This window comes from Schistocerca serialis, chromosome 1 (assembly GCF_023864345.2).
Source record: "Schistocerca serialis cubense isolate TAMUIC-IGC-003099 chromosome 1, iqSchSeri2.2, whole genome shotgun sequence".
NCBI classification, from domain to species: Eukaryota; Metazoa; Arthropoda; class Insecta; order Orthoptera; family Acrididae; genus Schistocerca; species Schistocerca serialis.
The window spans coordinates 760577786-760603053 of NC_064638.1; the positions used below are offsets into that span (position 1 = coordinate 760577786).

Here is a 25268-nt window from a genome sequence, read left to right on the forward strand (position 1 = left end):
AGATGCATTTCCCTTTTCCTTTCACAAGATACTTTATACCCTCTAGTGATCCATGGTTTCTTACATGGCTATTTAATGTACTTTTCTGATTAGCTTATATGGAAAGCTATTTTCAAATAATGATATGTATTTATCATGTAATAGATTATATTTTACATCAGCATTTGGCTCATTATAAATATCACCCCAAGTAACTATTGTAAATTGTTCTTTGGTCATTTCATATAAACTGTTCTTAAAAAATATTGATTCTGGAGTCATTAATTATTCTAACTAATTTCCACTGTGTAGTATCAATGCTGCAAGGTGCTGCCTTATTTATCCTAATTAGGTGTGCATCATGATCAGAGAGAGCATTTTTACTGATTATACAGTTATTTTCTGGTTTTAGCTTCATCGAAGAAAATGTTTCAGTTAGAATTTACTGTCTTTATCCATTCATGCTGAAAAATTAATTACTGAGATCAATTTGTAGGATTCAAATACAGTTTCAGGTCATTTTTCCTAACAGAATATTTTAGAAAATCTAAGCAAATTCCTCATAAGTAGTTCAACACTGTATTAATATGTTATTTTTTAAGTCTGGAAGTATTTCCTCTCTCTCATATACCTTGCACACTATGCGACTAGTTTTGTCATGGATGACTCCTCCAAAGATCTCAGCAATTCTTAGGGTATGTCGTCTAGAGAATGTCATCTACTTGAGGGGCATTGTTTCCCCTAAGATCTTTCAGTTCTCTGTTAAATTCTTCTTGCAGTATTGTGTATTCTGTACCTTTAGCTACTTCTTCATGTCTTGCTATAATATTGTCCTTGAGTTTGTATCCTTATAAATATCCCATAGCTACTTGTTCTGCCTTTCAGCTTTACCTTCTTTGTTTGGTACTGGTTTGCCATATGAGTTCTTGATAATCATTCAGCTGAATACATAATGATTTTATTAGTAGGTTTACAACCTAAGTAAATATCCTACCATATGCTTGGAATGTGAGTCAGTGGTTTGTGTGTGTGTGTGTGTGTGTGTGTTTGAGTGAGAGATTGAGTATCTCTTTCATTTACTGAAATAAGTATTAGTCACTTAGAAAAAGAAAGTAAATTATTTAATAATTGGTTCCTCTGCTAGTGTCCATTAGGGGTGGATAAAATTCGCCTACGTTTGCAGTATAGTTATATGACAAGTGAACGAAAATGTTATTAGTAATTTGCTAGTGATGTGTTGAATAAATAAAGTACACATAGAAATAGATTTGTGACCAATCCTAATGCAGCTGTTCCTTTAGGATACCTATCATGGAAATTGTATTGACTGTTAAGCTATAGTCTATATCTGAGATTCTGTGGTAAAGGTTCATAGCTCAAATGTACATTGACAAATCCAGATCGAAGTGCATACAGGAAAGTGCATGCAGGAAACACATTGCAGCAACCCTCAGACTCGAAATTAATACAATCCTGCAGGAATATTTTTGACGCATGATCAGGAAGATGAGGCTCTTTTTATAATGTACCTATAAAAAAACATTTTTTTCAAATTATCAATAGCTTTGTATTTTATGCCTTGTGAAAGAGGTGTTGTTACTGAAACAAACATCTATGTAAAGCACAAAACGCAGTTAAAGAGGAAGAAGCAATTTTTTGTGAATAAAACCACTTAGATCGTTTATTAACCATCTTTATTTATTACAACATTTCTGCTATTACCTTCATACAATATCTGCAGTTACGATGAAGGGAACATTATGAGATATATGTTTTCATTACACTGCAACAAGCTGACAAAGGATAATAAATTAAAATGTTGAAGCATAGTTTTGAATGTGCACTCTCCAGAAAGCTTAGAACTTATGAAAGAAGGTCTGTGACAGTACTACAACCTACACATAATCAAGGCATCAATTAACAGCTTGGTTCAAAAAATGCTACAAAGATATAAGTTTTAGTGGGCAAGTTTTAAAGATGATCCATCTTTTTACATGTTTGAAAAGACAAAAAATATATCAATAATAAAATAAAATAAAATTTTAAAGTGACATTCCTAACACTAGCGTCATCTATCGACTAAAACACGCTGGCCGGGGTGAACGAGCGGTTCTAGGCGCTACGGTCGCAGGTTCGAATCCTGCCTCGGGCATGGATGTGTGTGATGTCCTTAGGTTACTTAGGTTTAAGTAGTTCTAAGTTCTAGGGGACTGATGACCTCAGAAGTTAAGTCCCATAGTGCTCAGAGCCATTTGACTAAAACACATCTGTAAAATTTTTTGGAGCAAGCTATTGATTGATGACCCACTTAGGCATAAGCTCTAGAACTTACACAGAAGGCTCTTTTATAAGCTCTAAATTTTTTGGTGAGTGTAGTTTTAGAAATATTTTCTAGCCACTTAGTTTATTTTTTAGCTTGTCGTTGCAGCTGAAATAAACGCCTGTCCCTCTTTATGTTCCTTTCGTATTAATTCCAGGTATCTGATGATAGCTGTAGCCTCCTTTCATCTTAATTGCAGGTTTCTGATTACGGCTGTAGAGAAAACGTCATAATAAATAAACAAATTTTAATAAGCGGTGTATACGATTTTGTCCACAAAATATTCACAATATTCGCGTACCTATATAGGAAATTCATTTCCTTTTTTTTTTAATAAGGGAAGAGCAAGCCGATGGTTGACGTAAAATTGACGAGAGGCTGTTGCACAGCTACGGACGATCAGCTCTGTCAATTCCTAGAGTCAGCTGAGATGATGGATATACAGGAAAATTAGTGGCTAAAGAGAAATATTTTTAACAAGCTGCACAATGTATCTACACATTTTTGCAGCGATGCGGATAACGCAAAAAATGATGTAGTAGATTTCTAAACTAAGTCAGTACAGATCCTTTTTGTGGTGAACAAGAAAGCCTTCTCCTGAGGCAGCAAGAAATATGTCAATTTGAAGCATGACATAGTTATTATAATTAGTGAGTCAAATACTTCTGTTGCGTACACATTAGATTAGTGTCTAAACAATTCGTTTTCACAATACAGCGATGAGTATTTGTTTAATAAATTAACAACGTTAACCTGTTGTACCGGTATGTTTCAGCATCCATTTGATTTAACAGTGTTAGTAACTGTAGTGATAATATTTGGTATGTGGGATGTACTGGTGATATTTATTTTACATTTAATTCCTCTTTAACGCTTTCGTTACATTAGGCTACTTAGACAGTGCTTTTGTAGGAGAGAAATAAAGCACTAAAGTATTCAGCTCATAATCTCGCCACAGGAAGGTCGAAATTTGAGGTCACAATATCAACTATGATAAAAACGACTTTTAATACACATGTCTTGAGGAAAACAATGGTAATGGGACCTGAGAGTTTTTCCCTATCCGGTGTATATGGTACTATTTAGTACTTACACTGTACACTTTAATGACATTACTAAACTAAATAAAAGAAACAAGACAAAATTGGACATTTTTACGGAGAAAGCTCTAATGAATTGAGTGTGGTTTGGCGGACAATTAAATTAGATCAATTTTACAGCTTGATAAATATATACTTGAACGTTTGACTAATGTGTCTTCTAAATAAAAATAAATAAACAACTGAATTTTCAAATACGTGTATTCGTGGTTATTGGCAGTTGCTTTTGTGGACAGCTGTTGAGTTACGAGACAGTTTTGCAGGATTGTTTACGTGTGAAGCAGTTGGTATCACTGCGATGCGGATTGTTGCTCCATGTGACTCGCGCGTTCATGTGAAATGAGATAGTCAGCTGGTGGAGTTAGTGTAGGTGTGACGTTCTGTGGGTGTAAATTATAGAACGCTGTGTTGTGTTTTTCAGTATTTAAAACAAATGGCTGTGATTAAACTGTTGTTTTTTATTTTTGTGATGAGTCATGAAACATTCGAACTGGATACGTCAAATTGTATATTTAAAGTGTCTAATTCTTCTGCAGCATCCTATTTCGATTTATCTAGGTAAGGATACGGTGTTATTGGATTGCATTTGGTACCTATATTGCTTTGGATTCCTTACATTTATTGTTATTTTTGTATGAATCACCATGACAGCGCATTTTTGGTTTATGAGTTGATAGTCGAAATACTGTTTACGCATCACAATGTCATTGTCAAGTGTTGCATAGGTCTTAATTTTTCCGGGGGTTTCTCTCAAGCACTGTTAGTGCATTAGGAAACTATTGTTATGTGTGCTAACATCGATTGTGACATAAGATTTATAAGGAGACGGAGAGTGAATGCCGGGTGTCGAATATCTTTCAAGTTACATTTGTTTTGTTGCTGTGTTTCGTTCATGTATTTATACCGGTTTAATTGTTGACAAACAAACGCTTGTGTAACTTTTGAAATGAAGTGGATGACAGTCATATTGCGTGACAGACTTTGTTGTTAATTATGGATTGCATAGCCATTTTCATGTCTTCCGCTGAGCCAGAGGAAAGAATATCAGGTATTGACAGCATTTGTATCGTTTTCCTTTCAACTGAAACAGTGCTGTTATTGATACTGTTATTGGTGGGCACCGGTCTGTGATCATAAGCGTGTTATTACTGCTAACTGTGGTTGGCTTTTGTTTAGTTTTGAAGAAGGTTGCGTTTCTAGCGTGATTTTATCTGGTGTCAAATTTTGGATGACAATGAAAGAACAACAAGCTAGCTGAGATTTGGGTGCATGTACCATACTGTTAGTGGTTTTTCCCAACTGAAGGTAGACTATTTTGGGACTCAAAGTAAATAAAAATTTTGACTTTTGTAGTAAGTAATGTCGCTTATTGAAATGGAGAACAGTATGGGAAAATATCCAGTGAGTAGCTAATGTTTCTGAAATACTATTTTATGTGGGAATAGTCCGCACTTCAGTACACTTCTTTACACAATTTGTAATTCAGTGTGGTTGCATTGTTAACAACTGGACATATTCTGCTATACTCAAGGCAAATATATCCTGAAGTAGGAGACATTAAAAATGATTTTCAACACGGACAGATCAGCTGCATTGCAAGCAAGTACTGGCAAAAGATTTAACATTATAAGGATACCAACACAGTAGCAATCACTTGCCTATATCATAGTGTAGAGAGTAATAAAACTTTTGTGCAACAATAACATACATCATCCTTGACCTTATTGACATAATTCACAAAGTAATTAAGGAGTTCTGTGTGCTGTTTTATTAAACTGATAACTCTGTGTTTAGCAACTTACAAAATATAGACTCACATTGTTTATTTATTTTAAATACACCAATGTCAAATAGGGACCAATGACCTTTGTAGTCTGCTCTCTTTTACCCCACAAACCAACATTGTTTATTGTGGCTGTGAGTGTGTTTGTATTTTAAATACATCAATGTCAAATAGGGACTGATGGCCTTTGTGGTCTGCTCCTTTCAACCCCACAAATCAACCAAACAATCTCAAATATATTGAGATAGTAGCAAAATGAGCAAATAAGACAGACAGCATGACAAAACACACAAAGTGCAATAAGCCTACTGCATTTGCTTAGAGTTATGCTGGAGATGCAATAAATTGATGTTAACATACACAGCTTGAACTTTACTTTTTAAAATTCTTCATTATCCACATGACCAGGAAACAATAATGGAAATGCTGAATTGATGTTTGACTCCTAAATATTGTTGCGTAAGAATTTCATCTACTTATTTTCTGTCAGTGAATTTGGAAATTATCCCTTTGTCACTCAGTACATACCAGTTTTACAAGAGATGGTTGCACTGCTCAATATTCAATGAGAAACTTAAGAAAAATGGCAAAACATGAATGTTTCTATTAAATACAATATGAATTCTGCCTTTGTTTACAAAGGTTTTTGTGTTGAGAGTGTGCCTCTTTTCTGCTCAGGAAAGGAATAAAAAATTTCTTTTTGCTTATGGCATAAACGTCATAGTCCTTGCTAAGACACCACTATTCTTATTAGAGAAAGGAAATAAAGCCCTCAGGGATGTTTACACTTGGGTGGTGTGCAGTAGATTGACATTGAATATAAAGTAAACAAACAGTATGTACTCCAGCAGAAACAGGATGAAAGTTGACGCAGTAAACATAGACAATAATACTACTATTTTTATTATAAGCACCAAGTTTTCAAGGGTGAATTTTGATTTTCAGTTAACATGAAATGATCACCCAAAGAAACTGGCAAAAATAACATCATCAGCATACTATTCTTTTAAAATTCTATTAACAGTTTGTAACAGCTAGGGTAATGTGGTGACATACTGTTCCTACATACACTCTGGTCTCAGCTATGCTTCTTTTCTGTGGGTCAAAAGCATGTAAGAATAATAGCAACTAGATGTATTAGTCAGGCTCATTGCAAAGAACTATTTAAAATACTGTGAATTCTTACTGCACCAAGTGAGTACATCTACCAAGTTATTGTGTAAATCAGGTAAACATTGCTAATAATTTTACTGATAGTTCTATACACAAATGCTGAACAAGAGCTAATTTGAAATTCACCAATTAAAAACAAAACCTCAAAACAACTTTTTCTACTGGAGAAGAAAATTGTATAATAAATTGTCTAGGGATATGAGAAAATGTTACTGATGCAATTGTTTAAGGCAGCTAAAATATTCATCATAAGTAATGAATATGACACAGTTAAAGATTATTGAGATGGTTCATAGTAGTGGTTAATTTGGTGTGGTGACTACAATACCTTGTCACATTACAATGTTACATTTTTACAAGAAATTGTGTGTGCCAAGATGTATAGTGCATGAAAGTAATTCTTGTCTTGTCCTGAGCTTAACATCTCACTTATCACGAGTTTACTTGTGTGTTTACGAGCCTGGAGTCTTTTCTGAACAGACTGGAGGCTGTGCAGGGTCACAGCAGTGTGTTTGTACTTGAGGAGTCTCCAGTGGGTGCCCTTTAGTGCAGTGACGCCATGCAAAACTATGTTTCGTGTTATGAGTTATCTGGTGCAGATTGTGTATGAAGAAATAAAAAAATTTAAAAAAAAAATTCCATAATAGGACCAACCAAATGAGGCAGTGCAGTTGTTAAGACACTCACATTGGTGGGAGGAAGGAGTTTGCTCTGTCTGGCCACCCTTATTTAGGTTTTCTGTGGTTATTCTTAATCATTTCAGGCAAAGAGAGGGGTGGTTCCTTACCAGGGCCATGGCTGATCACCTGTCCTATTATCATAAAACTGTACCTGTGTTTTCTAAGTTATTTATTTTTATTATATAATGGCGACACATATAAAATTGTGAGAGAATCTCGGGACAATTAAATCAGTTCATAATTAATACAGGATATGTGGAATCCAAATACTATTTTTTAGTGGTTGTATATATGAGAAGCAATCCATTGATTGGGGCTCCTGGAATGGTTATGTTTATAGGAAACCCCCAGGGGTGGGGAAGAGGGAGAACATAGTCCCAAAATACTCCATTTATTCACCATGTTCTGTAGATCTCATCATGAGTGTAAAGCTTCTTTAATGTGGAGACCCAGTCAGTTGACAAAGTGAAGCTAACACAGTGTTCAGAATGTGTACATTGCATTAAAAATGAAGTATCACTACAGTGCCTTATACTGTTTGTGCTGAGATACCCTGAATTTGCCACAGTCTGAAAGTAGCAAGTAAGCTACTACTTCAGGAAAAGCTGATATTTCCTCAGTTGTGTTAAATACTTACTGTAACCATAATATTTTTGTGATCATGTTGATATAGGTCAGGTTGAAAGATAACAGTTTTGTCATGAGGTGGCATAGAGACATTGAATAGTTTTGTTGATCCATAATCAATTTTTCAAAGAATAATTTTATGTTTGCAATGTTACAGTCATCATTAGCACTTGTCTTGCAGTTACCAGGAGTCATAAAACCTCGAATATAGATAAGCAAATGAAGTGGTGAGAACCTTAAGGGCCTAAAGCACATAATTTTCGATTGTGAGATTCTAGCACTTATTCATGTTTCTGAGCTCTGTTGATCTTATACTGAGTCATGTTTATCTGTGCTGTAGGTCCTCATAGTATATACAGAATAATCCGTATCACTTCAGGCAGGGGGGTTACCTTCATACCCCCGGATGTTATTGAATTTAAAATTCAGGAGTAAGTAAGAAACACGTATTTTTTTGTTTTCTCCAAAAAAATTCCTGCCCTAAGATTCAGGCCTCCAAAGAGGACACTGTGAACACCATTTTGAAGATGTGAATTTCAGAAACTTTTTTAGAATGCTATCTCTCTGTAACAGTTCTAGATATTTTGTTAGAGTTTTTTTTTATTTGAAAGGTAATTGCTTTATGATTGCAGTGATATCCTCTGTTTGGACATATCTGTCAAAGTTCTTTTACTGTCACCTTTTGAGTTTTTTTATGATTTACAGATTTTTTTATCAAAAATGCCAATTCAGAAAAATTTAATTTTTTTCTGTTGACTAGTACTTCATAGTACTATATTATATGTAGAGGAGAGCTTCCACTTTTAAGTTGGACAGGTTTTATTTTTAAAAAAGCTTTTGTTTTTTTTTTTTTAAAACTATCAAGGGTAATGTATGTCTTCGCTGAAGTTATTTCGTACCAATTTCTTTGTTACAATGTTTATTTCTGTCGTCTTTGTTGTGGTTATTTCTTATCACTTTCATTGTTGCAGTTATTTCTTACACTTTGTTGTAGTTTCTTGTCAGTTTCTTTGTCGTAATTGTTCATGTTTCTGTATTGTAGTTGTTCAGTGCTAATTTGTTTACTGTGGAGCCTTCTAAGAAATGTGAGACCATCCAGTGAGTTCTGTGTTTTCGTGAGGAATTTGCCAGTTGACACAATTGCAGTGTGTTTTGTGAAAAGGACTGTTTTAGATGTCTTCCGACTGGGGCCACAGGAAAGTGAAGTGTGGTGGCTATTTGCATGTCCATAAAAGAGTGATACGTAAGAAAAACAAAAAACAGACTTTGTTCACGTTGGGAATAAGTGTTCTCGTGGAAGGAGAACAGAATTCCTGAGGATTGGAAGAAAGGAATTATAGTCCCGATCTTCAAGAAAGGGGATAAAAGGAGATGTGAGAACTACAGAGGAATCACCCTGCTATGCCACTGTGGAAAAATCTATGAAAAGATGCTGGAGAAGAGAATAAGAAGCAGTATTGAAAGTAGACTGCAAGAGGAGCAGTACGGTTTCAGACCGGGAAGATCAACAACGGACCTCATATTTGCGGTAAGGCAACTGCAGGAAAGGCACTATGAGTACGGGAAGGACTTAATCATGGCCTTTTTGGATATTGAGAAGGCGTATGATAGTATCTGTAGGGACAAGCTCTGGGATGTGCTGAACGCAAAAGGGATAGATGAAGAGATTACACGAAAAGTCAGAAAAATGTATGAGGGAAGTGAGAGTTGTGTGAAAGTGGGGAGGGAACGTACTGCATGGTTCAAGCTGGAAAATGGGCTGCGACAGGGAAGTGCACTTTCGCCTTTATTGTTTATTATTGTTATGGATGAAATCCTACAGCAAGTATCAGATGCAATTGGAGATCATAAAATGAAAGCAGTGCTTTTTGCCGATGACCTGATGTTATGGGGAAATTGCGTGAAGGAGGTGCAAGAGCAGTTAGATGCATGGGAGGCAACAGCAGCACAATATGGAATGCATTTCTCTGCAAAGAAAAGTGAAATAATCGTCACAACAAGGAAGAAGAATAGGCCAAATGTGGATATAACTTGTGGAGGGGAAAAACTACAAGTGGTAGAGAACTTCAAGTACCTGGGAAGCGTGATTGAAAGTAAGGGGGGAAACGCAATGGAAATAAATGAAAGATGCAGAAAAGCAGGGCAGTTCTACAAATGCATTAGGGGGCTTATTTGGAGCAAGGAGGTGCCACAGAAATCCAAGGGAATTATATACCGAACCTACTTTGTCCCCATATTGACATACGGAAGTGAGACATGGGTAATGCACAAAAGCGACAAAAGTAGAATACAGGCTAGTGAAATGAAGTTCCAGAGGAGCAGGTTGGGTGTAACAAGACGAGACAGATTGCGAAATTTGTATGTGAGGGAAAGACTAAAGGAGGAACCAGTACAGGACAGGATAGAAAAATCAAGACTGCAGTGGTATGGACACATGAAGAGAATGGATGAGGGACGAATTCCAAAGAGGATGTTTGATCTGCAACTGGAGGGGAAGAGGCCCAGAGGAAGACCAAGAGATAGATGGGTGAAGGGAGTGAAGGAATGTGTGATGAGAAGAGGAGAGAACTGGACGAAGGTGGAAGAGGGGGAATGGTGGAAAGACAGAACACGGTGGAGAGGCTTGTGTTCCCGACAGACCCAGCCAGTGGCTGGAAACTGTCCAAGATGATGATGATTTGAAGATTCTGTTTCAAAATGAAGACGTTTCCAGTGAGACTTTTTGTGTTATAAATGTTTTGACACAATAACAACAATGATAGGATCTGAACAAGGTGAAGCCTCCCATGATGCAGATAATGCAGATTTTGCATCAATAGAGGAAGACTTAAATACGCTGAATCAGTCAGCTACAGAGGTAGTTGTTAATCCTGTTAAGAAACCGTGGTCAGTGAAGTCGAGTCATAAGCTGTATGCATCAAGAAAGTGCAGAGAAGTTACTAAAGCTTTGGATGAATACTCTACAGCAAAGCTGGCCACACTCTTCAAAGTAGAAATTCCATCTTCAGAAGAAAATGAACCAAAGCACTCTCGCACCTCTTGCCAGGAATTTTTCACAAATATCAATTCAGCTGTTGAATATTGTGCATCCTACAGTGAAAAGGTACAAATTTTAACTATTATTCCAGAGACATTTTCAAAGAAATCAGTTTTGAACCATGCTCCATCAGTATCAAAGTACATGGTAGACAAATCAAGAAATGTGAGGTCTGTAAAAGGAGTCTTTGGAAGACCAGATCCCTATTATGGTCGTCTTGTAGAAGTAGCTCAAGTTCAAATAGTGCAGTCATTTTATCTGGAAGGTAAATGGGATTGTTCTTGCCAGAGTGCTGACAAAAAAGACACCATAAGTGTAACAGTTGAAGGTCAAAAAGTTGTGAAAGTGAAGAGGTACATAACTTGAAGTATTAAAGAAAGTTTCACAATTTATAAGAGTAACTATATAACTTCACATATTGGAAGATCAAAATTTTATGCACTATGACCTAAGTAGGTAGTTCCACACCTACCTAGAGATGTCTGTTTATGTGTGTACTGTGCGAATTTTGAACTTTGTGTGGTAACTTTGAAGAGCTTACTGGAGCACGCGGCGTATGGCACCTTGGTTTGGTGTGTGAAGTCATTAGTAGGCTGTGATGTGAGAGACATGTTTGTTTCAAGAATGTGGTGACTGCCCTGGTAATGGAGGACTGCCTTTGCAGATACTTGGCCCGGAAGACACAGCACATAACTCTGCAGAAATTACATATGTGACATGGGAGGAAAATAATTAAGAAAACTGTTGCCTTTACAGTTTCATTGATGAACTTGGTATATGGTCAGTGAAAGCAGTAACACACCAGCATCTGAAGAAATTGCATCACCACATTGCAGGAGTGAAAGGGTGTGTACAGGATGAAGAACTACGTTTAGTGCTTCACTGTGATTTTGCTGAGAACCAGTCTGTAATTCACCCACAAGAAGTACAAGTAATTGGAGTAATGGCCAGGTTTCAATTTTTACAGGAGTGACATATTTTCAAAACAAGACCACAAGTGTTGCGGTTATAAGTGATGACATAGGGCATGACTCAGCACATGCTTTGCTAGCAGTGTGCAAAATTCTTCAACTGCAAACAGGAGCAGAGAAGATCATCATTATTTCTGATTGTACTTCTAGTCATATTAAAAATAATTACCAGCTGTTTGAATTGAGTAAGTCGCTTGTGCCAACTGACTGCATATACAGTGCTACTGGTCATGGGAAGGGGCCTCGTGATGGTGTAGGAGGCCTGCTGAAACACCATGCTACAAAACAATCTTTCCAGACCAAATATAGCTGTGATCCAGAATGCCGAGGATTTTACGAGAGTCATGAAATTTTACACATCCACAGCTCTCATTCTTTTGTCCAAAGAGGAAATTGAAGAATTCCATGAGCAGAAAAAAGAAGAATGGTCCAAACAGACTACTCCTGTGTTAGGAATTCAGAAGAAACATTTTTGGACTCAAAATGATGGGCGAGCTCATATTGCATGCACTTTAAAGAGCAAGAGGGAAGAAATTTCATTCATTCAACCAACACCTCAGAAACAGCAGAATAATATTCAGATTCACAACCTGAGAAGAGGGATGTTTGTGGCGTGTGTGTATGACTGTGACTGGTGGATTGTAGAGATTATAGACACCAGATTTCGGTTAAATGTTAAATGAAATTGTAGTGAACTTTATGCTACCACATGGACCAGCTGCTGGATATAGATTTCCAGCTGAAGGACAGCAACAACGCCACCAGTGCTCACTTCCTGTTCACAGTGTCGTGAAGATTGTAACTGCTCCAGTTCCTATTGGTTCAACAGGAAGGCATCACTCTATATCGAAGGAAGATACTGAAGCAGTGGAACACATTGTAGTTCATTGACTGGCTAATTTCAGTACAAAACAGAGTGCACAGATCTTGTATAAATTGAAACCTTTAAGTCTTTGGACCTTTCACATACACTTCGGAACCATTTAAAATGCTTGAAAAACGAGTCTCTTACTCATCTTTCAAAACTAAAATTATGTTAAATAAGGCTAGGTTTTGATTTTTATCAGCCTGTTATGTGATAATGTGGTAATAAAACAGGTTTTAAAGTGTGGCAAACATTTCAGTTGTTTATAAAACCTGTTCAACGTAAAAGTGGAAGCTCTCCTTTTCAGGAAATGTAGAACTATGTGGTACTAATCAACAGAAAAAAATAAAAATTTTATGAATTGGCATTTTTGAAAAAATAAAAATCAATGAATTATGGAAAAAGTTCAGAACATTATAATAAAAGAACTTTGACAGATAAGTCCAAATGGAGGATTTCTTTGTAATCATAAAACAATTGTCTTTCAAATAAAAAAACCTCAACAAAATATCTAGAACTTTTCTAGAGCATTTTAAGATTTTTACCAAAATTCGCATCTTCAAAATGGTATGCACAGTGTCAGCTATGGAGTGTTGTATCTCGGAGCTGAAATTATTTTGGAGAAAACAAAAAAATAACGTGTTCCTTACTTAGTCCTTCATTTTAACATATGCTAAATTCAATAATATACGAGACTACGAAGGTAAGATTTTTTCCTAGCCTGCCTGAAATGATATGGACTTGGACACGAACTTTTACAGAAAGCTTTCTCTCCAGTTCTCTGATATTCGTGTAAATGTGGACTCAGTGATGGTGTGCTTTAGGCCTTTATGGTTCTCAGTGCTTCAAATTATTTATGGAATGAATAGATTATAATAAATATTTTTAAACTTGTAGTGTTTGAATGTAGATATTCCCTGTTCCTATCTTTTATGTCTGAAGGTAGTTTGTTGAGGACCTCTGCAGGGGCAAAGTCAACAAGAAAATAATTTTTGCACATTGTGCTGCAAATGGGTCACAGTCCATTGCAAACTGATATTCAGTGTTAGCATAAAACTCAATTAAAAAGTAAATACACTGAGAAATGAATATGGTAGTTCAAGTATCTTTGGAGGAAGACTGTGTAAAAGTTTAGGCTCTGTGTACTTTAATCAGTATTATTTGTGTTCAGTTTTGCTGAATGAATACACTGTTCTCTATAGCTGTACTGCCCCAAGAGACAATTCTATACAACAGCAAGGAGTGAAATTATTTAAAATAAACTTGCATTGCAGAGGGCACACACTTCCTAGTGCTAAGTAACAAATTTGTCCAAGGATTATTTTAAAGTGAGCTGGGATAAATTAGCTTAATACTAAGAAAACAAATTAATACTAGGAAAATGTAAGTAAGGCATGTTAAATGAGGAGATGAGAGGGCAGGTAGTTCACTGTGGCCTTGTAAGAACCATCTCAACATACGCATGAAGTGATACAGGAAAATGTAAAACAGGATTCCTCCAGAATCTGAGGGCCATGCCTTAACAAATGTATTATCTCAGTCGGTTATAGCTAATGTACATTTTTCTTGCATTTGCACACACTTCCAAGGAACAAATTAACTCCATAAGGTGAAAATAATTGTACACCGTTCAAAATCTTTTCACTGCACACAACGCCATACACTTGCCACTGACTTAATGACTACAACCAAGTACAAAGCTTGTTCATTAAATTATATGAGGAGGCCTACTGATTACATTAAATCTTAGTAAGGAGCTGCACTCTGTTGAGAATGATTATAAATTTCTTTTTCCATCAGTAATGATTTTGTCATTTGACAGGGTGTTGAACAGGGATCTTGTCTCTGAATACTAATGTCTGTTTCTGGTATCAACATGTTATTTTTTATTAATTTGAAATTGCATTACATGAACCTTGAAAACTTTAATATTTTTGTGTGTAACAGTGCAGTGTCTGGTATGGTTGAGTTTAGGCCATTATTGATTGCTGCATGTGCGTTATCTGCAAACATAGTTTTTTGGACTGCGGTGTCCTTTATAATCATTACATCATTTACAAATGATAAAGACAAGCAAGAGTGAGCCCTATGCTTAAAGTCTCCATAATGTTTTTCATTTTTTTTGTTTGTTTTCACTGTTACAGTGCAGTTTTTCCATAAGACTGTCTGCTTTCTGTAATTGTAATCAGACTCAATGCGTGTGTGAAATGTGCTAGCAGTTTGAGGACATATTAATTTATTAAGATGAATTTTATAGGTGACACAACCGTGTGTTGACAAGGTCATGGGAATATATCAGCAGGATATGTTTCTTATTTGGCTCTACCATGTATGGCTTTATCTGTAGGGAGTCTCCAACAGAAATGAAACTGAAAGGCACTTAACGAAATTCTGTTCAGAAGAATGGATTGCTCTGTTGTAACTCCCATCTTAAAATATTTTTGTGAAAGTTGGAAAGACTGGTGTGGACTTTTAGAAGTGATTAGCCTTTTGTGGGTGTGCTACCACTAAATACTGAAAACTGTCAGGAAATATGTCTTTTGCTATTGACTGATTACAAAGATAGCTCAGTTGTGGTTATGTTTTAATATTCAAGTAAAACACATTTTATAGGTTGAAAAACTACATTTCTTGTTACCTAATGATCTTTGTAATCTCACTAGGGATTGCGGTCTTGAAACTTACACCTGACAGTGGTGCATGCATTGTATGCAGATATAAGTCTGACTTATTTGTATCTTGTTGTTTATTACTAAGAACAAGATTTGCTGTTACAGAGAGAGAGAGAGAAAGTAATTGAATTTAGTTGTCTGTGATTTTAATGTTTCATTTGTCCCCCAGCAGTTGTCTCCAAAAATACATTTCATCTGGTCACTCCTCTGTTTTTTCTTTGTAAAAAGGGTTGATATGTGTTTTGTATTGTTTTGGGATGTTTTACTGCATTTGTGTGTTGTGTAATAGGTTAAGAATTTTACCAGTTTGACAAGTGTATGGGATTTTTGAAAGTGCTAGTACTGGTGGTAATAAAGTTTCAATCCTCATTGTGAACTTCAATATAGAGAAATAAATTGTAGCTGGCCTCCAGTAACTCCAGGTGTCTGTAATCAGTACGTCTGTCATTCTACACTGAAGTCTCCATGAAGAGTGAATACCCTCTTATGCCTGAATAATCATATTAATACTGTGTAATTTCTTGGTGGAACTTACACAATTTCCAGCTGCTGTCCTGAAACTGTCAGTAGTACTGGCTAGTTCTTTTTTTTTTTTTTTTTTTTTTTTTTTTTTTTTTTTTTAAATTAACGACTGTGCCATAGCATTCAGAGAGCTGTTGAATTCAATATTACATAATCTGCGTGGCCTGTTATTTAAGTCCAATTTGTGTATATAGAGACTTCTCCGTACTTTCTTTTTATTGGTTGTACAGCAGTTTGATATTAGCTTGTGTGACCTGCTAGATTTCAGTCATTTTCGAAGTTATTTTCTGACAACTCCACCTTCCACCAACCTTCTTATTTTGTCATATTGATATCATAGTGCTTATCTTTCAGAAAAATTTTCCCAGAAAACACCTTTTGAAAACAGTGAATGGCCCTAGGATAGGGTGGAGTCAGTTTTGACCAGACTGGATGATTCTGCCAGTTAGCTGTGCAAGTAACCTCTTAGCAGAAACTTGCAGGTGCAGACTATTCCACATTGATTGGTTGGTTGGTTGGTTGGTTGGTTTGTAGGGGTTGAAGGGACCAGACTACAAACGATTCCACATAGGACGTGACACACTGACTAGCCCCACCCGTATGTTAACATACCTCTGTCATAAGCTCCTCTCAACAGTCTGCATGAAGGTAGTTCATGGAACGCTAAATTTGAGTTTTGTTCAACTGCTGGAAAAGTAAGCTGATCTTCGATGATGAAATCTTCTAAGGTTATCAGCTGAGCTGTGGCATCATGCTTTCAGAATGCTTCAACAAGTTTCCTACCGTTAACTTCAGGTGAGGCTTTGAATAGTAAACTCGTCAGAATGTTGTGACAGCACGATATCATGATTTGGCTGATAACCCGAAAAGATTTCATTGATGAAATTCTCTTAACAAAACCTGCATTCCCATGTAACCTGATGTTCACTCTAATGTTAGGTGCAGTCTCAGTCTGATGCCTTCCAAAATTTGATAGTTGAGATTGTGATCTAAATCTTGCAAATGTCCACTGCTGTACTCTTGGGCATTTACCATGAAACTTGCTCAAATAACGTAAATCACAGATACATTACTTCCCTACAGGAGCGGTACATAGGTAGTTGTAGTATATTCCAGGATACATCATTTTAAGCTGGTTCTTGAAACTTTAACAGTAGGCAGTCTTGGGATACTTTACATCTATCTTCAGGTGCCTGCCAGTTCAGTTTCTTCTGAATTTCTAAGACCCTCTCTCATGGGTCAAACAAACTTGTGATCATGGGTGCAGCAGTAGTGTGTATATGTTCAGTATCTCCAGTTAGTCCTCTGTGGTACAGGTGCCACACACTTGAACAGTGTGTAGGATGGGTTGCACGAGTGATTTGTAAGCAATCTCCTTTGTAGATTGATTGCATTTCCATAGTATTCTACCAGGGAACCAAAGTCAGGATCCTGCTACGCCTGTGACTGGATTTGTGTGACAGTTCCATTTCATATCCCTACAGAGCATTACATCTAGGAGTTGACCAGTTCCAATTGTCACTTGTTGATACTGTAGTTGTAATATACCATGTTATTTTTTCATTTTGTGAGTGCACAATTTTACATTTCTTAATATTTAAAGCAAGTTGCTATTCTTTGCACACCTTTGAGGTTGTATCAAGATCCAAATGATGATTTGTGCAGCTTTTTTCAGACAGTACTTTATTATAGATAACTGCGTCGTCTGTGAAAAGTCTGAGGTCACTATTAATATTTTCTGCAGTCATTAATACACAGCATGAACAACAAAGATCCTGACATACTTCCTTGGGACTTATACATCTGTTATTGACTCTCCATATAAGATAATATGCTCTGACCCTCTGCCAAGAAACACCCAGTCCAGTCACAAATTTCACTTTATACCCCTTATGACGCCTTATATATGAGCCCTGTTGACAGCCCCCTGGCGGAGGCTGGTGTCCCACCACTGTGGGTTAGATGACAGCAGTTTCTGGTAAGTTACACAGTCACAAGCTGTCAGAAGCCTACGCATCCATGCCACTCGACTCTGTTCTAAAGCCAATAGTTCAGACCGTTTGCGCATTGCCCAAAACTGGGCAGACCAGCTGAGATCTTACTTGGTATTCTATTGAAGGACTTCCAACAACCTCCATTAGTTCTGTGTTCCTAGAGCTCCCTCTTGACATCCCCCATGGGCTGTACCGTGTCCTGTGATACGGATGGACCTCTTTTATGGCTCCAAGAAGAATGATGATCCTACCCTTCCCAGACACCTGTTTCTTTCAATCCTCCTTGATTACTCTAATTTGGTATGCATCTACACAGATGGATCGAAAGTCAACAGCAGGGTTGGTTACGATTTTGAACATGCAAGGGGCACTGAGAAACATTCTCTGCCGAGTGCCTGCAGTGTATCCACTGCAGAGTTGGTTGCCATCTTTCAGGCTTTGTGGTATGTCAACTTTGTGATCTGTAGCGATTCAATGAGTTGCTTAGAAGGCTTAAACTTGTGCTAGCCCAAAAATTTTGTGGTTGCAAACATCCAGAACCTACTGGCTGACCTCTACAGTCTTGGAAAGACGGTGACCTTCCACGTGTACACTGAGCCATGTGGGCGGGTATTCCAGGAAATGAACTTGCTAACCGTCTAGCTAAAGGCGCAACCACAGCAGATCAACTTGAGGTCGGGATGCCAAGTCCACACTTACAACTTTGACGCAATATTTCGAGGATCTGGGTATTGGGATGGTAGGCTACTAAGATCCAAAACAAGTTGAGGGTGATTAAAGGATCCACCAAGTTGTAGCATACATATTTCCAGGCCTCACGGAAAGCTGCCATTGTGCTTTGCCGACTATGAATTGGCCACATGAGACTCACTCACAAGTTCCTTCTGTGTCAGGGGATTCTCCTCATTGCAGCTGTGATAGTCTACTGACGAATCCGCATGTTCTTGTTGAGTGCGTCCTACTGGCCGATCTGCAGCACGCTCTGAGCTTGAGTGTCTTACTACCTCAGATGCTTGTGGATGACGTGACAGCCACTACCGTAGTCTTGCATTTCCTGAGGGAGAGCAGATTTTACACTAACTTTTAATACTCTTCCACTCCCAGTGTTGGGTGTGGTTGTGGGGGCGAGAGCCACCCCCTCCCCACCTCCTCTTTGGCGGGTACCCACCAAGCGACCACTCATTAATTTCTTCCCCTCTCACGTTGTACCTTTTAGCCCCCCTTGTGCAAGATGCTACCTGTGTTATCTCTTTTCTTTTACTTATTGTGGCACAACTACTTTCATGGCCTTTTAAACTCTGACTTGCTTATGTAGTTTAAGTAGCCAAATCCCCAAATTTTTTTTTTTTTTTTTTTTACTTTCTACCTTTTGATATGTTTCTCTCATGATAAGGAGGGACTGATGACCCAGTAGTTCAGTCCCTGAAACACACATTGATCATATTGTTGGATTCAACTGGTCACTAAACACATCTGCTCCTCTCACTCAAATGTACTGACACAGCAAAGTGCTGGAGACACTATGTGTGGGATGCATGCACATGCACACCAATTGGTGCATTGAAATCACTGTTTCCAGCATTTTCTATGACGGGCGCTTCTGTTCCTCTGTTCTGCGTCAGCGTTATCAATTTTTTTCTGCGACAGTTGTATGCATAAGTTGAAAATGTCTTTATTTTGCCAAACAGGTATTGCAGATAAAAAGTGATGGATGCTACACCCTGTGCTGATTTAGTAAAATAAAGTATATTCAACTTTTAGCATTTGCTCTTAACCATATATCATTATTATTTTTTTAAAAAACAAATATTCTGAGTAACTGAGGAAGCGACAGTTTTTTATAATAGCTAACCTCATTCAATTGTTTTGTTAAATTTAGCCCACACAAGCACAAATAACAGGGCTGTAAAGCATTTAATGACTATTAATTTTGAGGGCAGTTTCTAACAGCTGTGCCTCATTGTTAATGTGTACAGTGAAACATTCAACAGCATAAGTTCACCATGACGGGATCTATGGAACATTGGTGAATGACTAGCCTCTTTAACCGAGGTAACCAAATGGAAAATAATAACCATAAGGCAAATTTTCTTTTACAGTGAACAGTTTGTGTCAGAAACAGCATACTGTGAGTTAACACCCTTTTTCCAGGTATTTGGATGACACTATTAAATTTCCCATTAGGTGTAGATTGAGAATACGGACAAGTCATAAGTAAAACTCAAACAATAGAAAAATCCATGATGGAATGTAACAGTATTATGAAAGGAAAATTGCTACTCACCATATAGCCTTGCTGGCTGAAAGCTTATTTGTGACAGTCTTCTTGTTGTGCCTCCCTGCGACTCAGCATCTTTGTTGTATGGTCAGCAGCAACTTTCCTTTCATAAATAAAACTTGGGAATACATGGAGGAGTAGTCTGAATCAGACTTTTTATGCATGTGGCTTACCTTTTGGAAAGACACATTGTGTGGGGAAGACACTTCTAGCACCTGTATGGGTTAGAGAAGAAAGCGATGGCATTTAAAAATGACTGTAAAAGACATATTACTGTTGAATCCTTGGTGTTCGTGGTCACTAGGCTGTATTTTACAATATATAATATGTGGCAAGAAATCTTGTTATCTACAGTTTTACTTTTCATGTAATTTTCAATTATTTTCCCAGTCTTTCCAGACAAGTGTGGAACATCAAAGTAGCTGATGAAAGAAAACTTGATGGCAGTAGAAATAGTAGAGGTGGCAATCGGACACTGTTTGCATTCATGTCACCATGCAGTAGTGTGAAAAGTAGAAGTAATGTGGACTATTGTCCAGATGAAAGTGCCTCCGTTTGTATTGCACAGAAGTCTGGTGGAGTATGGAGTAGGGAACTGCCCAACCTAGGAACGGATGTCCTCAACAGTAAGTATCTATTTATTATATGATTACATAGTTATTTTTATTTTTTTATGCTGATGAACAATTGAATTAGAGAACTACCATCTTCACAGGATAGCACTTGTCGAATATTGTAGAATGGCTTACTCAGGTATACCAGTCTTCCGTTGTATGGACTATGTATGAGAGATCGTGGTCAGATGATCGGGACCAGATTCATGAGGCTTCCCATCTCTGATGAAGTCCTGAATGAATAGTGCTTGGTTTCTGCCAAAATCAACTACCATTGTCAACAATATATGTGTGACTGTGGTCTAAATTGATGAGATTGGAGGGACCACAATTATCACAGTTTTGCCGCCAGTTCAGTGCTGGGTGACATATGAGCAACCAGAGCCATGTGTTTGCTATTTCAGAGATCTCAGAAATCAGAAATGACTCAACCACTTTAATAGATTGAATCATACACTTATAATTGTTGTGTACGCCGATGTGTGCTATTGGGAGTGTACAAATGTCTCAATAACATAGTCTTGCAGGTGGGATTCAGCCAAAACAAGTGTTGGTGGTGTTCTTAATGGGAAGAAATGGGGCTTTTCTGAATACTATTGTCCCTCATAGCTGAACATACAGGTAACTACTGGCAGGCTTTGTGCACCCATTTGTTCATACACATCACCTTGCTGGATATCATTGTTGTAATCAAACTAATACACAACATACAAATCATAAAGGAGAGGCCCCCCAGGGGGTCCACAACTCTTTTGTGGATACGTGCGTACCGAGCACGGGACACCGAGCTAATGTGGCCTTCCTTCCTTTCCGGGCTGCATACCTTCCTTTTCCGCATCCTTCCCCATCCCCCATCCTTCCCCCCCCCCTCCCCCCCGTCACCTCCGCCTCTTTCCTTCTCTTTCTCCCCCTCTGGGAGTATGTTTTGTGCCTACGTCCGGAGACAGACGCTCGAAAATGTAACACATTCTTCGCTTTCTCTGCTTGCAAGTCTTCGTCCTTCCTTTGTCCTTCTCGTTTCCTTACCTCTTCTCTTTACCCTTTCTCTGCTGCGGCGTTTTAGACCTCTCTTCTTTCCTTTCCCCTTTGTTTTTTCCTCCCTGTGCTTGTCTGAAGGCTGACCCACGCATTTCCATGTGTAGCCGGTGACGGGATAACGCGTAATTCCCCGCCCTGGGTAGACAGGTAGGACACGTACGTACCCCCTGGTAACGGCCAGGCCCAGGGAGGGGTGATTACCCGAGCTGATACCTTTCGAAAGTTCCGATTGGTCCCTCCATCCGTTTCTCGGGAGGTGTGACCTGAGGTGCGAACAATCACCTAAGGCGGGAGTGCCCTCTGAGAGGGCCCCCTCAAGGGAGGAGCGCGCCATCAGAGACGCCGCTAATCATGGGGGATACTTCCGCAATGGTTTCCTCATCTTCTACTATGTCTGCTCACAAGCATAAGTTCAATGAGTCTCAGCCACAGACAGTTCTTCCATCGTTGCCACAGTTCCTTCTCGATCTGATGAAGGTCACGACTTCTCCACGGTCAACCCTTTCATTATTCAGAAAGGTGTCGACGCAATTGCAGGTCCTGTAAAGTCTTGTTCCAGATTACGAAATGGCACCTTGTTGTTGGAAAAAGTCAGTGCCCTCCAGGCCCAAAAATTGCTGCGTACTTCACTGCTACACACCTTCCCTGTCCTGGTGGAAGCGCACCGCACTTTAAATTTCTCACGTGGGGTCGTTTATTTATGCTCACTCGATGGATTGTCCGACGAGGAAATTCAACACTACCTGTCTGACCAGGGCGTAAGGCTGTTCATAGAGTCATGAAAAGGGTTGACACGAACATCGTTCCAACCCGTACTGTCTCCTTGACATTTGACAGAGTTCAACTCCCATCGAATATCAAAGCGGGCTATGAGATAATTTCCGTTGCGTTGCTATCAGTGTCATCGGTTCAATCATACCAGCCAGTCCTGCTCCAATCCGGCCAAATGTGTTACGTGTGGCAAGGATGCCCATGAGGGTGCTTGTCCACCTCCATCCCCTTGTTGCATCAACTGTACGGGTGACCACGCTGCTTCCTCTAGAGATTGCCCCATTTTTAAAGACGAAAAGCTCATTCAGGAAATCAGAGTGAAGGAAAAGGTGTCGACCTTTGCTGCTCAAAAATTTTTTCCAGTTGAAAGCCCACGGTGCCTCAGACAGGTAAATACAGCACTGTCCTCGCCTCTCCTCGGCCAACAAAGAAGGCGGCCATGCAGACTTGTGATCTCACCTTTAGTGCCACAGTCGTCAGATCGGCCAGCACAAAGATCGCCCGTTCAACCTCCCCACTTTCACCTGCTCACTCTAAGGCTCACCCTTCATCGGGTTTTGCTAAATCTCGAGCCCAAAAGTCAGACACCCGGACTTCCAAAAAAGAGCCTACACGTGAAGATTTTTTACGTACCCCAAATTCACAACCATCAGTTCCTCCTTCATCTAAACATCCTGTTTCCAAGCAGGCTAATAAGAAACCCAGTTCCTCTCCTTCTCCGCCACGGCATGTCTCATCTACAGCACCACCTGGCGGTAGCCGCCCTCGGCCGTCTTCTGTGTCGTCGAGGTGCACTGCTAGCGGCCGATCAACCGGCCGATTGCTGGTGGCAGGAGCTGCTCCTGAACAACCTATGGATCAGGATCTTCTGCCTTCGGCTGACTGCTGTTCCACGCTGTCAGTCGCAAGCTCTAAGCTGTCGTTGAGTTGAGGGCAACCTTGGTCACATTCTTCCATTTTCTGTCCACCCTATGTCTATTATCCATTGGAATATACGTGGCATTTGAGCCAATCGGGATGAGGTGTCGATCCTCTTACGATCCTACTCGCTGGTCATATTCTGTCTTCAGGAAACAAAGCTGCGTCCCCACGACCGCTTTGTTTTTCCCATTTTCAGTCAGTACGATTTGATCTCCCCTCTGTTGAAGGCACTCTAGCACATGGAGGATTCATGATTCTTCTCCATGATACTCTCCATTATCACCCAATCCCCTTAAACACTTCCTTCCAAGCTGTCGCTGTCCGTCTTTCCCTTTCTGGATACACCTCCTCTCTTTGTACCGTATACATTCCATCGTCCACACCAATGGCACGAGCTGATCTCCTTCATCTTCTTGGTCAGCTTCCACCCCCCTATTTGCTGGTTGGGGACTTCAATGCCCACACCACCCTCTTAGGGGATCTCCACATCCTTATCCGCGTGGCTCATTATTGATAGACGTCTTCCATCAAGCGGATCTTGTTTGCCTCAACACTGGGACCCATACATTTTTGTCTGCCTCCACGACCAATTTCTCTCATTTGGACCTTTCGGTCGGTACTGTTCCGCTAGCTCGGCGCTTCGAATGGTTCGCCCTTGCTGATACACACTCGAGTGACCACTTTCCGTATGTCCTTCGATTGCAGCCACACCTGCCATATGTGCGCCCGCGACACTGGAAGTTTGCCCAAGCTGATTGGACACTTTTTTTGTCTCTAGCGACATTCAATGACCGTCACTTTCCTAGCGCCGACAGTGAGGTCACTCATATTACAGACGTTATTCTTTCAGCTGCGGAACGTTCAATACCTCGCACCTCCGAATTGCCCCGGCGCCCCCCAGTTCCTTGGTGGAATGAGGCATGCCGTGACGCAATACGTGAGCGGCGGTGTGCTCTTTGCGTTTTCAGACACCATCCTACATTGGCCAACTGTATCCGCTATAGGCAGTTCCGTGCGCGATGCCGTTGCGTCATCTGCGATAGCAAGAAGGCAAGCTGGGACTTCTTTACTAGCTCATTTAACACTTTCACTCCCTCCTCAGAAGTTTGGAGTCAGATTCGACTTTTTCTCCATGCGGGAACTCCAACATGCACTATCTTCTTCTCGCTATTCCGCCCCAGGACCAGATGGTATCCACATTCAAATGTTGCTGCATTTACCATACCATAGTCTGCGTTACCTCCTTCGCCTTTATAATCGAATTTGGACTGACAGCACTTTTCCCAGACAGTGGCGGGAAGCTATCGTCGTTCCTGTTCCGAAACCTGGAAAGGACAAACAGCTCCCCTCTAGCTATCGCCCCATTTCTCTCACGAGTAGTGTATGTAAGGTTTTGGAGCGTATGGCGAATTGCCGTTCAGCTTGGTGTCTGGAGTCCCGCAGTCTTTTAACACCTGCCCAGTGCGGTTTTCGAAAGCATCGTTCTGCAGTTGACCATCTTCTTGCCCTCTCCACTTCTATCGTGAACAATTTTCTCCGGAAACACCAAACTGTAGCAATATTTTTTGATCTGGAGAGAGCATACGATACCTGTTGGAGGACAGGCATCCTCCGCACGCTGTTCTCTTGGGGCTTTCGAGGTCGGCTGCCCCTTTTTCTTCCCAAATTTATGGCAGAGCGCACATTTAGAGTGCAGGTGAACACTACTCTCTTTCCCGTACTTTCTCCCAAGACAACGGGGTACCCCAGGGCTCTGTGCTAAGTGTTGTACTGTTTGCCATTGCCATAAATCCCATTATGGATTGTCTCCTTCCTGATGTCTCGGGCTCCCTCTTTGTGGACGATTTTGTGATCTACTACAGCTCTCAACGGACCAGCCTTCTTGAACGACATCTTCAAGGATGTCTCGATCACCTCCACTCT

At 39.4% G+C, this 25268-nt stretch overlaps 1 protein-coding gene across 8 annotated transcripts in view; it reads left to right on the top strand.

The window, feature by feature from the left end:
• Window positions 1–3765: 3765 nt before the first annotated feature.
• LOC126482314 (cation-independent mannose-6-phosphate receptor) overlaps window positions 3766–25268 on the top strand; it is a 768212-nt gene continuing 746709 nt past the window's right edge. For all 8 annotated transcript variants that reach the window (XM_050106419.1, XM_050106409.1, XM_050106382.1 and 5 more), the window contains exons 1-2: window positions 3766–3957; window positions 20392–20627. In XM_050106419.1, the coding sequence (XP_049962376.1) occupies window positions 3833–3957; window positions 20392–20627 (361 nt within the window). In that variant the 5' untranslated portion in view covers window positions 3766–3832. The remainder of the gene's footprint in view (window positions 3958–20391; window positions 20628–25268) is intronic.